The sequence below is a fragment of the Pavona decussata genome, unplaced genomic scaffold, assembly GCF_977016875.1.
Source record: "Pavona decussata unplaced genomic scaffold, jaPavDecu1.1 SCAFFOLD_214, whole genome shotgun sequence".
Classification (NCBI taxonomy): domain Eukaryota; kingdom Metazoa; phylum Cnidaria; class Anthozoa; order Scleractinia; family Agariciidae; genus Pavona; species Pavona decussata.
In genome coordinates this window covers 3,956,452-3,972,559 of record NW_028145619.1, presented here as the reverse complement: position 1 = coordinate 3,972,559, position 16,108 = coordinate 3,956,452, and the positions used below count along the sequence as shown (strand labels likewise).

Here is a 16,108-nt window from a genome sequence, read left to right as displayed (position 1 = left end):
ATAGTATAGGTTTTGTTTATACACCTTTAACGTTTAAGCCCGACATTACTAATCACTTGACTGAGAAAGTCGGCCTCATTTCGCTAATTTGCCACTAACTAACTAACTAACTAACTAACTAACTAACTAACTAACTAACTAACTAACTTACTAACTAACTAACTAACTAACTAACTAACTTACTAACTAATTAACTAACAACAATATCTCTCAGTCGACAAATCAACAAAGTGCTGAATATGCAACTAGTGTTACGAGAAAATGGCCCATCTTGTAAGTGCATGCCTTAAACTAGTACAGAAAGAGTACAAGAGAAGACATCAGTGATAATGTGGTAAGAGCAATGCACTGGGATTTGGCGGTAAAGCTCGGGTTCGATTGATCAGAGGAGTGGTATCAACATAACTTAAATAAGGCTTATAAGCTGTTGTGGGACTCAAGCATCCGTACTGATAACAAAATTAAGGCAAGAAGACCAGATTTGGTAGTCATCAATAAGAATGATAGGAGCTGGCAAATGATAGATATAGCAATCCCTGAAGATTCTAGAGCAGGAGTGAAACAAGACAATTAAGTGGAAAATACCAAGGGGTTGGAAGAATGTGGGCCGGCCGAAGGTGCATGGGGAACCATTCCACTGAAGAAGGTTCAAAGAAAACCTGAATGCCATCTGAGTGAACATGCCAATTAGGCTACTTCAAAACTCTAATTCAATGAAATGGCATGGATTTTGGAATTGATAAATGCGCAATGTTGGCCATGAAGACAGGGAAAGTAACAACTGTCGAGTCTATTACCTTGCCAGATGGGAGAGAGATCCGGGCATTGGAAGAGGGAGGAAACTATAAATACCTTGGGATCTTAGAAATGGATAGGGTTATGCATGAAATGATGACGAAATCCCTTTGTAAGGAGTATTTCAGGAGAACGAGGAAGCTGCTACAGTTAATCAGTGGGATCAACACTTGGGCAGTATCTCTTCTTAGATACTCGACATAGACTGCATTTTGTGGAAAGATCTTGATCGGAGAACCACAATATCATGCCCTTTATCCGAGAGATAGCGTTGCAAGGTTACACTTTCAAAGAAAGCAAGGTGGACGGGGTTTGATTTTGTGGAAAACCTGGCTAGAATTGGTTTAGACCACTACATCCCTGAGAGTGAAGAGCGACTGCTTGCAGCAGCAATAGACGATTACGAAGGAGTCATGGAAAGGAGTAACCAGTTTAAAAAGAGAAGAAGGGAAGAGAAGACTGCTGAATAATGGGAAAAGTAGCTGCACGGCCAAGTTCTAATTAAAGAGGAGATTCTGCAAAGGTGATGTCAGCACTCGAATCACTTTTCGGTAGACAAATTATCTTATCAACTCTTTTTATGAAACCCAAATCTACACTATTAAAAGTAACCACAAGCAACCAGTGGGTATCTATTTTTTTTAATGATGCTAACTTTATTACCTAAGATATGAACGATATACATAGGCTTGGGAAACATTCTCAAGAAGAAAATGATACCTCTTTCTTAGCTTTAGGCAAAACTTACAATGCACTGATTTGTGCTATCAAGGTTCGTGCTATCAAGTTCTACAGCTGTCTGAACTCTAATATGGTCAGCGGAAATTCTATTATTCAAAGAAAACGTATTTTTATCTGTAGAAGCTAGTTTTTTTTTTCTTCATCCTTTTTTTAACATGTCTGCAGCTTAAAGTACTTGTATACTTATATCGGCGAAACTAAGTAGCTCAGAAGCAATAGAGTTTCTTTAAGCTTACTCACCACTGTTATAAAATACGTTTGTAATAATCGTTTACCGTCCACGTGAAGTATGTGGCTCATACAAGTTAGCAAGTGAGTAAATAAATAAATAAACAAATAAATAACTAAATAAATAAAATAATAAATAAATAAATAAATAAATAAATAAATAAATGAAGGAAGGAAGGCAATACGGTCACGGGCCTACAATACTGATTAACTCAAACTGTTGTAGTGTCCCCGCTAAGCCTAGAAAAGTTCCAGAAATAAATAAATGAATAAATATAGAACTGAGCGTTTAAAGCGAGGCTTTTTTCCCTAGTACTATTCTAATGGCAAACGTAACAACTTTTAAAAGTTGAATATTATTCTTAGTTGACGATTTTTTCTTAGGTTTAGTATGATTTTTTATGAACTTTTTTTATTAATTTTACCAGGTTTTACTATTTCTAATTACGTTATTGTAAACTCCATGTGATGATTAAACATTATTATTATTATTATTATTATTATTATTATTATTATTATTATTATTATTATTCCCTTTTTTTAAGATTTTTAACTCTGTATATATTATCGATTGATTTTTAATAATAGCATTGTAACTTTATGAGAAAAAAATCGGCTTGAAAGTTGTCTCTTTTTCATCAAAATGAATTGTAAATAGTTTTAATAGTTCTTTTTTCTACTTTTAACTTGTGAATAGCAATTTGCTTGAAATATGTTAAGAAAGAGTTCTCATTATTTTTATTATTATTATTATTATTATTATTGTTATTATTATTATTATTATGATTATGATTATGATTATGATTATGATTATGATTATGATTATTATTATTATTATTATTATTATTATTATTATTATTATTATTATTATACATAAATAAATACCTAAATAATAATTAATAAAGGATTAGACATACCCATAGAGACATAGGCAACAAATTACTACACTCTTTCTTAACAAATTTCTTCCGATTCTAAGAAGAACAACCTTTATCTAATATGTTGAGTTTCCCGTTATTAATTTTGTTTATTCGAATTTTACACGGAATTTCAGATCTTCTCATAAAAAAACAAAACTGAATTTACCGCCCGGTAGGGGTACTTAATATAGTGGGACAATGGGAGGCCTTTTCCATCTTCGTACTTTACTGAAAGGATTGCGAAATACAAATTTTAAAAAAGGAAATTTAATTTATACACGATTATATTTAAGGCTAGAAGCTTGTGGGGCAGTGTAATCAAACAAATATTTAAAACAGAACAGAAACTCTTTAAAAATCCCAACTGGCAGGGAGGCTTACCAATTGGCCATTTACAAAGCGTGGCCGAGGATTTATACAAGGGACTAGCCCGGAACAAATCTAGCCAGTGGTTACAGAGGGCACTTGAACCTGGAGTCTCCAGATTACGAGTCCGCGCCTCTAACCACTCGACCACGTCGGCCCTGTGAAATACTTGGAATAGTCGTAAAATTGACAATGATTTGAAATGATCGCAATAAAATCCAAGTATTAGAAAATGGGGCAAAAAAAATGGCGCCTTATGATATTCTTCTGGTTTTGGCTTATCTCTCAGGTATCAGAAAAATTACACGTTTTTTGTTTTATGCTTATGAAAGGGAGACCAGAGGTCTGTTTCTCGAAAGTTCCGGTAACTTACCAGACCCGATAAGTTTATATTTAAATGTTTTTTTCTCCGATAACACAGTGATTACAGACATGGTACTTGGCCAATGTTTTCATAGAATTATAAGATTTTAAAATTTAGTATTCAAAGCTAACAAAAATTGACTTCTGGTAAGAAACATTTGTCACTTAAGACACTTATTGGGCGTGGTAAGTTACCGGGACCTTCGACAAACGGGCCCTTATTCGGTAAAGAAAGTCCTAAAAGTTTTCTACGCAGGCTAGTTGACCCACCCAGTGTGAACCTGTTATTGAGTAACCCGTTCATGGATTTAGCGCAGTGTTTCGTTCATTTACGAGCTATAAAGAATTTTGCTACTTATAGATACATTGTGGACTCTGCCAAATACGCGGACCTATAGCTTTTATCCCTTCACTGCGAACAACAATTTCTCCTCCCAGTTTTGCTTCTTTGCGTGTTTCTCAAAATCTAACAAAATCTGATTTCTCAAAGCGCCAGGTAATCGCCTTTTGTTGAACTTATTGATCATCACAAGAATCAGTGACGAATCTCCCCTGTCTACTCCCCTCTGGATGGCCATATGCAGCTCTTCCCGACAGAAGTTGCTGGCCAGGTAGTTGTCAGACATAACAATCAGCACTTGGCGGCTGCCGTACACGCTGTCCGCCATGTTTTGGACGATGGGCTTTCCTAGCTCAAAGTCCCGGGTGTGAATGCTGTAAGGTACGGAGTGTTTGTTCAGAAGAGAGATCAGATTTTCACTGATCCATGCAAAGTCCTTTGAGCTATAACTGACAAACAGTTTGTTGTTTGTAATTTCCTCTTCTGGACAACCTGTATTGAGAAAAAAAAACAAAAAAATAACCAAATTATTATTAATTCAGTTTTTAATTTAAAATCCTGTTTAATTGTGTTCTGTGCATAGCAATCTAGGCGTTGTTTCTGTTGTATTGTACTGTTAACGCGGATTTTTGAACACCTCTCTTGAAAGAAATTGGACTGAGTTTAAATATTTAAACTCGGAATAATGAGCCCTCTATGTCAGTGTCTGTCGGTGCCTGTCACCATAAGAAGCATTGTACAATAGTCGTACTATCGGTCAATCGTTAAGTGCCCTAACCTAAGTGATTTTCTACACCTGCTAACAAGTGACCTTAGCGTTCTTTGCCTCTCCCAAACTTTTTGTCCATCCCACCCATTGGGTCGGTTATCAAAAGACAGTTTACACGGTATTTGAAAACCACGTTCTAAGCCATTTTCAATTTTGCCAAGAGTCATATCTAAACATTGTTTGCTGCTGACGGTAACAAGAAGACTAGCATCCGACTAGAAATATAATTATTACCGTACTGTATGAGGATATGAAATAGTTGGTTCGTTTGTTATTTTTATATTTACTCTTTGTTATTCCTGGTTGTAACGCTGATTACCCCACTCTCTGATACGATTAATTAATAACTAAATGTGTACCGAGTCAATAATTTTTTGTTTTGGTGGCGGCGACGTGTGAACCTCGGCTGCACTTTACCCCAGAGTAAGTGCTTTGCTATCCAATGAAAATTGGACCTACTGAAGAGGGTACCACCCACCCAGGGGGGGTACTCGGGTATATTAGTGACGGGGACGTGCGAAGACCTTTTTTGGGTTTGAAATTCTCGGCTTGGGACTTTTTTGGGGTTTGAAATTTTCTGGTGGACTTTTTTTGCCCTTAAGATTTTGGCGAGGACAAGATGTTCCCGTTTTTGGTTTCCCTGAACAAACATATATTGCGCTCGACTTTGAAAAATGACTGCAGTCTGCCTAAAGTTTTGTGACAGATGCACCAGGAATGAATAAAGTCGGACGCTTGAAATATCTCGCATTCTCTTGGTGTTTTGTACTTTTATTGTTTTTGATGCTTAAAAAATTTGGACTTTTTTTGGGTTACGTTTTTGGCTGCTGGACTTTTTTTGGGTTTTCCTTAGCGTGACGGGACTTTTTTTGGGTTTCAAAATTTGGCCTCATTCGCACCTCCCCGTAACTAATATACCCGAAAACCCCCTTGGGACCACCCATTGTTCTCCTAGAAGGGCACCCCTCTTCTGGTCCACCCTATATTACACTCTAACATGGATTCCTCTTAGAGACACCGTTACTCTAGGGGCTAGGCTCTGCCATCTCTGCAACCATAGCTTCCAGTGTTTTCAGTGTTTCCTTGCTTGCCCTAGCAGTGTGTAGCATATCAGCATTTAGTGCAACTAGGAGCTAATTTTTAGCCGTTAGCATCAAAGTCAGAGTAAATTTCAAATACTAGTTTAGTCAACACCAGGGGTTAGCGGCGAGTTAGTTTTACTTAGTCTCCCAATGTAAATTACCAAGGTTAATCACTATTGAAAATTAATGAAAAGGTCTTACTTGTTTATTAAGAAAATCGCTAGAAGTTTCGAATGTGCGAGAACAGCAAAAAATTGCTGTTTTTTTTCAGCTAAGAGCCTACTTTTCTTTTCGATTCTAACCATTGTTTAAGAGACATGGTAATCTGTTGTAAAGTGTAACATGGCGTCAGTGTAACAAGTAAGGTTGGAGCTTAGGTTGACGTATTGACCGAATCTTTGGGCTTTTTGGTCAGCGAATGGTCGCCAGCTGGTGGCCACCGTTGTGAAGCACCCTATAGAATGTGGAATAGCGACCCTTTACTAATTTGTCTTTGAATAAAACGTTCTTAACCTACGTTTAAAGTTCCTGGCTGTCCACTTTTTCTTGACGCAACGAAGCACGACTGACATGATCAGAATAAAGGCACCCCCTGCTGACAGAATAATAACGGGCAAGATCCACCTTCTTGGGCTGTCTCCTGCTGAAAATTAAAAATAAAAAGTCATGAACTGTCGTATCATCTTGTGCTAATAAGCTTCTTTATTCTGACTTATTCCCGTGGTGCATTTCGCGTAAACAGTACGTGTGCAAACCACTGAGAATTCTTGAATCAGTGAAAAAGATCTGAAACACCAGAAAATCTTGAGCGAATATAAAATAACGCTATCAACGGTTTCTTACGGCGGAGAACAGACAGAGAAAAGGAGAACAAAGGAAATTAATTTGATAATTCCGATATTTTAGTTTGAAACTGACAAGCCTTGTTGAAGACGGAAATCTAAAGCCCCCGACGAAAGATTGTGAGTCAGAACAGAATGGATGCATTATGCAAAACTTATATTAGCCTCGCTTTCGTAATGAGTTTCAAAGCAACTGGAAAATGGTCTATTGAAAACTATTCCCAGTCGATTTCGAATTCGTAGTATTTTTAGCAGGACTTTGTCTAAAAGCAGTAAAACGTAAAGTCCAATTTTTAAAACGAATCATGTGCTAAAGCGAATCAAGCGTGTTTCTCCACTTAAGACACGCATACCTCATTCTTTTAGGTCCGAAATGGGCATGGATTTATAAAAAGCTAGGTTTGAAAGTATGGTATGAAAAAGTGATGTATTTCCGTCTGAAATAGAGAACTGAACGAGCGACAGACACCCACCAAATTAAAGTTGCCAGGGAGTAGCTCCCTAGCAAGGTCAAAGCATTGTACTGACCTGAGTTTGCCGAATAAGTTGGCGGGACTGTAGTTGGAACCTCTGAAGCTGAAAGTAAACGTTGCACGTTAGAAAATAATTTGAATTATTGCCCTCCATATGAACGTTACTTTTGAATTGCTTTACGCTTCAATTAAGGCAGTCTTGAACTGGTATACGCTCCTCTTCAGGTACTTCTTGACTTACAGCCTCATTTACCGTATACAGAGTTTCGTTGAGTAAGATATTTTTTGACAGTTACTAAGTGGGCCAGTCTGTATTTCAGCCAGTCAGTCAATCATTCAGCCAGGTAGCCAAACGACTGATCGACTAATCGACGGAATAATCAATAAACTGTTGCCTAAAATGGAGATGAAAAAGAGTCTCTCACCAGTTTGCTGAGGATACACAAGTAACTCAATGGATGCCGAAGTGTTTTTCCAGTTTCCCAGTTCACAGAACATGTGACAGCTGTAGGTCCCCTCGTCATTATCCGTAACGTTCAGAATGGTGAGGATGAAAGCATATTTGCATCTGCTGTGATCTTTTTTTAATTCCATTTTATACTTCTCAACGGATGGCAGTGAAATGTTATTAAAATACCATCTTAGATAGCACTCATCACCCTCATAATCCAATTGTGAGTCAACCAAGCACTTTAGGGTGTTGTTGGTAAAGACTATCGCATGCGCTCTAGACTCAATCACTGGGCTGTAATCAGCAAGACCTGTGTTAAGAACAATTTCAATTATTACCCGTGTGTGTCTTTTTGCATCAGCCATGTGCAATGCGTCACTTTCACAAAAGTATACTTCCACTGGACTCCAGAACGGTATTCGAACTAAACTACATCAAATTTTATTCATGAAAGGAACTAAATCAGATGACTTACATTCATATATCACCTCAAACTTGGCGGAATGATTACTCGACCATCCATTGAAGATATTTTCAGCATAACAGGTGTAATGTGCTTCGTATTCCTCGCGGGCTGGTGGAAAATGAAGGGTAGTTTCTAAAGTAGCGTGATCGCATTGAGGCAGACTCTTTTCTATGTGGTAAAAACCTTGAGATCCATTGATCATTTGTTTACCATCCTTGAACCAAACTACACGAGGAAGGGGCCATCCGATGAAAGAGCACGTCGAAAAGTCGTCTTGACTATTTTGGGATATATACTTTGGGGAAGTCGACTTGAAATTTTCCTGTAGTGTATCTACGAGAAGAGACAGATTATAGATGCAGTCGATTGACCATATTCCGGAACATGAGAATACACAAAATAGACCTTTACCACGGTAATTACTAATTTCGATGTAAGATCGGTAACGTAAAGCCATTGACACTGCTGGATCTAAAGAGCACCTTAAAATTAACAACAAAGCAAAGGATCAGTCTTGTCTTTTAAAATGGCGAAGATCTAGTTCCATTAATTCCGGAACCTTTGCAGACGTTTGGATGAAGACGAGCAAAACGTGCCTGTTTCAATATCGTCGCTATTTTCTATTTCGCAGTGGCCACCTGGCCATTTAGCAAATGTATAAGTTGCCCTTTCCAGAAGTGGCAATCGTTTTGCGTTACCAAGCTTACATAAAAGGGTTAAAATCCTTAGTAAAATGTGTTTTAAATTAATAGGATGCAATATCAGAAATATCTAATTTAAAAATCGTCTCTCAATCCAAGTTACTCAATCCAAGTTACTTTTTATCGTTTTATGTAAGGGGTGAGTTCTCTTCGGCCGACAAATAAAAGTCAAATAAAGAACCACGAGACCATGTCTTGAGTGCCGCTGGTCTGATGCCCATGCGAAGCCTCCGCTGCAGGATAAATTAAAGGAGTAGCAACGCTCACAGTTGCTTCATGCTACAGAAACCGAGTTCAGTCCACCTGCGTTACTTGTAACTTAACCTTCCTTCACGGACTTGGCTCAGGTCCTTAATTACCGCTGCTCAACCCGGTTTAAGAAGTATGAACCGCTCACCAGCGCCACTCGTTTGCAGGCTGACCTGGTCGCTTTTGAAAGTGCTCGCTAATTAATGGCCTCAGTCTGCTCAAGGGATTCTAAATTAATCGGAAGTCAAGCAGTCAAACAAACACATCGTCGGTTCCGTAAGGTTATTGACACATTTCTCCAACAAATAGCCGAGGGATGATGACCTCTTCACCCGCAGGTTATTATGCAGATATTAATTTTCTGACTCAAGTTCTTATTCATGACTGTTGTTTGCTTTATGAGATGCAGTTTGAAAGAAGAAGGTCTTATTAATGTATGGGCTGAACGAAAATGTTACCATAGCGTCTATTTTTAACGCTATTGTTATTTTATGAGTGCTACTTTTGCGGCAAACTAGAGAGGAGATTAACTTACGTGTGAAGCATATAGGGGTTATTAAATTCCCTTCCTTTAAAATCAAACCATGTTTGGGCTTAATCGTTTTCTTCACTTGTTCCCATGTCTTGCCAAGTGTTGTTCCGTTATTTCTGATCGAGCAGTTGAGAGTCACGTTGGAGTCTGGTTTTACTGTCATCTGATTGGAGTATTGATAATCACGTGACGAGGAGTAAGGAGCAGCCTTTATTTCACAGCCCAGGATTCCCGCGGATGAGGCATCTGCGATAAAACAAAAACATAAAAACAAAAAAGTCATGCTGTCGTACGGTCTTCTGCATGAAATATTTTCTTGGAAAGAAAAGAAGAAAACCAATAAGAACTCAGTTTTTGAGTAAAATTTGCAGCTACGAAGCAAACTCTTTCACCAACAATTTGGTAAATTTGTTAATTTTTCCTGTTTGGTGAAAGATTTTGTTTCTTCTCCAGTCATCTCCACAATATACATCAGGAGTAAAGGTATTAAAATAACGGAGAAAGGGCCAAGAATAGAAAGACTAATACTTAGCCCTAAAGATGGGAAAAAAAACAAGGATCATAAATTGATGGTTTTCAAGGGAGAGATTATATAATATACGTTATAGAACATAACCACACATACATAGACACGGAACAAAACTACTAGTGAGGGCAACAGAGCACAATAAATTTACAAAGTCAAACTTAATATTGGGAAACTGAAGTAGAATTTCAAAAGAGCTGGTGAAAGATTCTGCAGAATTTAACTAAAACAGAGAAAACAAATCTAAATCTTTAAAAGATAATAGAAAAACCGTAACCAGGATTCACAATCATCGATAAAGGAGCTATCCTATAAGAAAGACGCTTTAATCTTGGCACACAGGTTAAACGATTGCGACTGATAACAACTCATTCCGCTTCCAAAACAGTATACAATCCTTTTAAACAAACATTAATTCTGACACTTTCAAACAAACATTGGCATTCTTGTGAACATTCTTTTAACTTGTATTTCTTGTATATTTTTTTTACGTTTCACTTTACACACATCATTTTTATCCGTCGAAGGTAGCAGACAAGCAAGCGAAAGCTGATAATCTTTTACAAATCAGTTTTACCAGAGACCGCTACTCTATATAGTTGTTAAATCTGAAGATATGTTTCCTCACTCGCACTCTATCGATAAGTTAAACGTGGAAAGCATAAAGAGAAGCCGCGCAAGTGAAACGATCGCAAAACTGACAGTGCGATCGTTTGGGTGTTCACTTTGGAATTAACTGTGGTTCTAGAACTGGGTCATGATTTCGCACTTGCGAAGTTGCGTGTGATGTCTTTGAAATTTCCAGTAGTGTTATTTTGCTTACTGAAAACGGATAAACCCTGAAGGTACATAAACACTGGTAAACACTGGCAGATTCGTAAACCGATCTTTGTTCAACCGTCAACTGAAATACATCATATAACAGACACATAGTCACTCGTTTGACATACCTGTGAGAATGAGACTTAACCAAAAACAAAGCAAAAAGAATTTCGTGACGCAGAGTTTGAAGTCTTTCCGCAGATGATCTTTCTTCATGTCTAGTATCGTCGACTTAAGCATATCTTTGAGTGATTTCGCCAGCTTTCTCGATATTTTTAAGCCATCTTTTTATGTATTTTCCTTGTAACTTCGCCTACGTAAAATTGTCAGACCCGAGTTGGTCCAATCATGTCTCTTCTACAGGAAGCATTATGTTGTCAATATAGTTTCAATTCGGTAACACTAAATTGTTTTCTCCTGAGATCCTAAACTAAGTTGAGAAGGACAGTTTACACTAATAACATTCAAAATTACTTTCATTTTATGGTAAAACCTTTTGTATTTCTTTCTTGGCAGAAAAAAAAGCGTAATCGGGCCCACTCACGTCGGTCAACTCGAAATTTCTGATAACGGCAACTTGTGTGGGTGTCATGTTTTCTTCTACCTAACGTGGAGAATGAACCCTTTAAACCTAAATATCAACATACATAGCTGGGTGACTTTCTTTCCAAATCGACGCTGCCATCTTTAGTGATCATTCCCTTCATTGTCGCGGCCTGTTTACTTGATCACATGATAGTTAAGCACATTTAGGTTGGCAAAGAATGGGGAGTTTACGAAGTTGCAATGGAAATGGCAACGCGCCCTACACGCGCGTTGTAATTTTTGGCACATTTCTTCACCACATTCGCCCGAACAACAACGTGAAATTCAAGGTTTTGCGGAGAAAGTGAGCGGGATGATGGTAAAATTTTTATTCTTTGTTTCAATTTGAACGCCGTTCCCACCTGTTCTGTTACTGGATAGGTGGCCAAATTATACAAGTTATACGAATGGGGACGGTCTGGAAGTAGTGCAAGTAAGGCGAACCTATTTTTAGAAAGTGACGTTTTGTTGACGATTGCAACGAGAACGTCAGAAAACAATCGTTTTAATTAGCAAAACACAAGCTCTGCAGGTGCATTATAAACTTTGGTACAACATGAAATGACCACATAAAGGTTTCATGGAGAACGTGAACGCATGATTAAAGCCTCCCCTTCGACGTCGTCTCCTGGATAGTTCGGCCACATCACACAAACTGATGAGTAGAAATTATTGCGAATTTATTTAGAAAACGCGAAAGTTAATTGTTACGTTCCGTTTTCGTTGCAGTTTGGTGTGGGTAAAAGGAGAAATGAGTTTTCGGAATGGCATATTTATGTGAAATGCGAAGTGATTTAAACAAATAAATTAACCTAAGAATGCGTCCTGTTTTTCGCGCTCATTTTTAAGAGCACCTTTTTTGCAGCCTGCGTGCAGACGCCTCCTGTTTCCTTTGTTAGTGCAAGAATGGAAATAGGAGACGCCTGCACGCAAGCTAGGTTTTTTTTATGTTGCAGACTCTAGTAGAATATTAAACAACCAGACAACAGATCGTGGATTAAAAAATGTACGTGTGGCTTTCAGATGGAATATATTTACCCGCGAAGGCTCACACCAAAGCCGTATTCGACTGAATGTTTGTTCCACACTCTTCGTTTCCGAGGCAGACGAACAAGAACTAATTATAAACTGAAAATAGCTTCCCTTCTTACCCTCTATTCTGACAGCCTAACAGGAACTTTTAGTCCAATTCTACGCAACTGAAACAACGTATACTGTTTCCTTTGTACAATATTTCGGCCGGCCAGACCAGGCTTCTTCGTGTATAAGATTTAACTAAAAGTTATGATAAAATTTTGAGTGACGCAATATATTAATAATAATCAATGTTCCCACTAGCCAAAAAGGAATATGGATACATGAGTTTTGGACATAAAACAATGATATAACTGAGGACGAATGATACTCTATAGCAGCGGCAAATCGTTATTAATGGTGATTCGGAATCTGTTATTGAAACGTCCGTTGCCGCATCACACCCGCGCATCAATTAAAGCATTTGTCTAATAGTTTGTGAACTGCAACTTAAAACTCCAATACTCTTAATACAGGAAAAACAGCAACAAAAGTCATTTATTTCCCGCCTACATAAGCCTAATTACTATTTGAATGCGTCAGGTGAACATATGTTAACTTATGTTAACACAATTTACTTCGAATACTCTTCCCGATAAATGGAAATCTTTGTTTCAGCGTTAAAGGTAATTATTTTCTTTCCTTCGATATCCTGAACGTTATTTGTTATTTTTTAACATAAAAAAAACAACTATTTCTCATTGTTCTTAATGAAAAGGAGATCCTCTTTCACGTTTTCTCTTTCACCAGCTGTCAAGAGAGTTAATACTGTGGCCGCTCGCTTGAGACAGCTGTAATCCTCTCAAACTCGTATCCAAAATGTTCGGCCTCCTACGTCAGCGGACACCCGCAGTTCTGGGATCTTTTTAGCTCACTGATCGTCAGCGGAACCTTTATAGCTTATTTTTATTTTTTTGTGAGACGTCCACTATTTTTTGACGTAACAATTAACGGCCAACATGGTCGCTACAAAGACAACTCCTACTGTTATAAAAATATAATAAAATGTAAGATCCACCTGCCACGGCTTCCGCTTACGCAGAATCAAGAAAAGTAAAACGTTTAACATTTCATTTCATTTTATTTCACCCAAAAGACGTTATTTTCGAGCCCAAAAAAAGAAAAGAAAGAAAAACAAACTGAAAAAAATAAAAATGGTTGCTCGATTTTGTGAAAATTAAAGCATTACGTTGCTTTAGTGTCTCTTTCCGCCGACGCTCTGTGATTAGTTGAGAAATTCGCGCCATTTTCTCAACCAATCAAGAGCTAAGAAAAAGTGTACTCCATGCATACGTGTTCCCGCGCTTGACATTTTTTTCATGCATTTGCCTTGAGTTCTCATTGGTTTATCGTGTTGTTTACGCTTGGTTAATTTGAATGGTACCTTTTGTTTTGGTTTAACCATGCACACTCGATAGAATCTATAAAGGCATATCCGGTTTATATAATAATTGAGGTTAATACTAGTCTTAAATCTCTGTTTTTGTGACTTTAGAATTAAAGTGTATATGACGGATTTGTTTGATTGAATCGGAACCTTTTTTCATGTAAGACTGAATGTCAAAAAATTTATACTCATACATTGTCTGTAATGACAATTACGAGAATAAAATAAAGGCGAAAAACATGTTTGGGGAAAAATTAAATGGTTTTAGACTTGAAATGAAATCTTTGAAATTGTATTGTCTCTTTAAAGTGTATATGACATATTTTCTTGATCGAATCTTCATGTTGTTCTCGTATGAAAATCGAAAAAAAATTCCCTATCAATTTTTTCTTCCCCTCGAGGCGGACAAATACGTGTAATTTCACTTCCGGTTGGGTACAAAACCGCGTAAGGTGGGAGACTGGGGATAGTGGACCTGTGACGTCAATACAAGAACACCGCTTTCGCGGGTTTCAGTCTTTTTGTTGTGCGAAGGAAGGAAATATGGTGCTGTGGTGTGTTGTGTACGGCTGTAGCAACAAGAAAGACCAAAACAATTTCAAAGATTTTATTTCAAGTCTAAAAACCATTAGAATCTTTCCCCAAACATGTTTTTCACATATATTTTCTAGTTGTAATTGTCATTACAGAGAATGTATGAGTGTAGATTTTTTGACATTCAGTCTTACATAAAAATCGGTTCCGATTACCCATGATGATCAAAATAGCATGTTGCTTTTTTAATGGTTCATAAATATTGTGTCTGAAATTCATCATTTAATGACCAAGCCCCAGTGTGTATATCAAAAAGAAGTCTTTTACTGCAGATCTGGAAGACTGACGTAAACTTTCGAAAAGATAAGATGGTTCATAACCACTCCCTGCAATCTTTTTTGCACTTTACGGAAAGTTGTAAAGAAATACCGGAAGATCACCGAGCTTATTTTTTAGTTATAACCACTTAAAGCTAAAATTAGGAGGTGTCTTTAGTAGGCCATACTGCAGTTGTAGTTACTTACTATGTCGAGAAAATGACCAAGACCTGTTTTCGAATGACCGACATTTGTTTTATATCAGTATTCTTGTACAAAGCGGTGATATTGATCTGCCAAAGTAAAACTGACGGAAAGTGCTGAAAACCGGTGCCTGCCAATTCAATTATCAGACATTCAGACCATTAGGGAAAGTTTGTTGCCCCGCGCCCCTCCGTAACCCCCTTGTGGGAATCACTTGACGTTATCAATCAACCATGTCCTTTGGCAGTTTGTCCTTTGCGGTGTTGCGAAGTTTGTTCGCTTTCATGACTTGATTTTGGGAAATTACGTCTGAAGATGCCCATATATATGTAAGTTATCGTCTTGACCGCTTATTTGAGCTGTTTTTAAGTAATTCGGTATTTATTTAAGCCCGAATTGCGAGCTCTTGCATTTTTTATTTTCAGCTGTACCGAAAGAACAAATCGACGAATCGAATGAATCGAATCGATGAATCTACATGTGACGCGAGTGAATGAATTGAACGGTTGGAATCGAAAGTAGCGTTTTGAGTTTTGCTGGCGAAATGTACCGTAGACAGTACATTAGACTCATAAACGATATCATGAAGATAACTGAGCTAGAAAACATTCCCGGCATGGCTAATTCTTGCTAATACAGGAAGGTCTAATGCAAATATCCAAGGAATATTCAAAAAAAAAAAAAAATAAGGCTGAGTTGCCGTATTAGCGTTTTTTATGTTACACCAGACCTCGTGAGGTGTGTCACCCGCCGTTCTAATGAATAAAAAAATTAAGGCTGAGTTGCTGCATTAGCGTTTTTTATGTTACATCAAACCGTATAAGGTGTGTCACCCGCCGTTCTGATGGATAAAAAATTAAAGGCTGAGTTGCTGTACTAGAGTTTTTTTTTTATGTTACACGAAACCATGACATTTGCATTTAATTATTTTTACGATTTGCTTCATAGTCACTTCCTTCCTTACTTTACCAGCTATATAGTTTGGTCTCTTTTATTGCTTTTTTGTAAATACTGACCTTACTGATAAATTAATAGCGTTTTATATAGTGCCCTCATTATGGTTTTGGTCTGGTGTGAAAACGGATTTACATTGGACATTTCGATCACAAAGTGAATTTGTCGTGCCCCCTGTTCTGAAAGTGAGTATGGATTGTTCCATTTCATCGTAAGTTTAGGAGTGGAATTTTGAGGGCCGCTCTCTTACACTATGAATATTATGACGCCTACCCCCGGAACAATTACCTGGATGATGTACACTGCAAGATCATGTTAGTCGTGTTAAGTCGTGTTTGACTATTCAAAATTGTGATTGTCTGGCCAAATGCTCCTCTGTGATAACTT

At 37.6% G+C, this 16,108-nt stretch overlaps 1 protein-coding gene across 2 annotated transcripts; it reads right to left on the bottom strand.

The window, feature by feature from the left end:
• Positions 1–3,240: 3,240 nt before the first annotated feature.
• LOC146460373 (uncharacterized) lies at positions 3,241–12,551 on the bottom strand. Of its 2 annotated transcripts, none has more exons than XM_085088344.1 (7): positions 12,403–12,551; positions 9,322–9,564; positions 7,846–8,169; positions 7,345–7,680; positions 6,975–7,022; positions 6,122–6,244; positions 3,241–4,245 (listed from the first exon to the last, which is right to left on the bottom strand). In XM_085088344.1, exons 2-7 carry the CDS (start codon positions 9,479–9,481, stop codon positions 3,815–3,817), a joined length of 1,422 nt encoding a protein of 473 aa, XP_084944470.1. In that variant the 5' UTR covers positions 9,482–9,564; positions 12,403–12,551; the 3' UTR covers positions 3,241–3,814. The 2 variants fall into 2 exon arrangements, with proteins under 2 accessions (XP_084944470.1, XP_084944469.1); XM_085088343.1 differs by lacking the exon at positions 12,403–12,551 and adding an exon at positions 10,795–10,929.
• Positions 12,552–16,108: the final 3,557 nt, after the last annotated feature.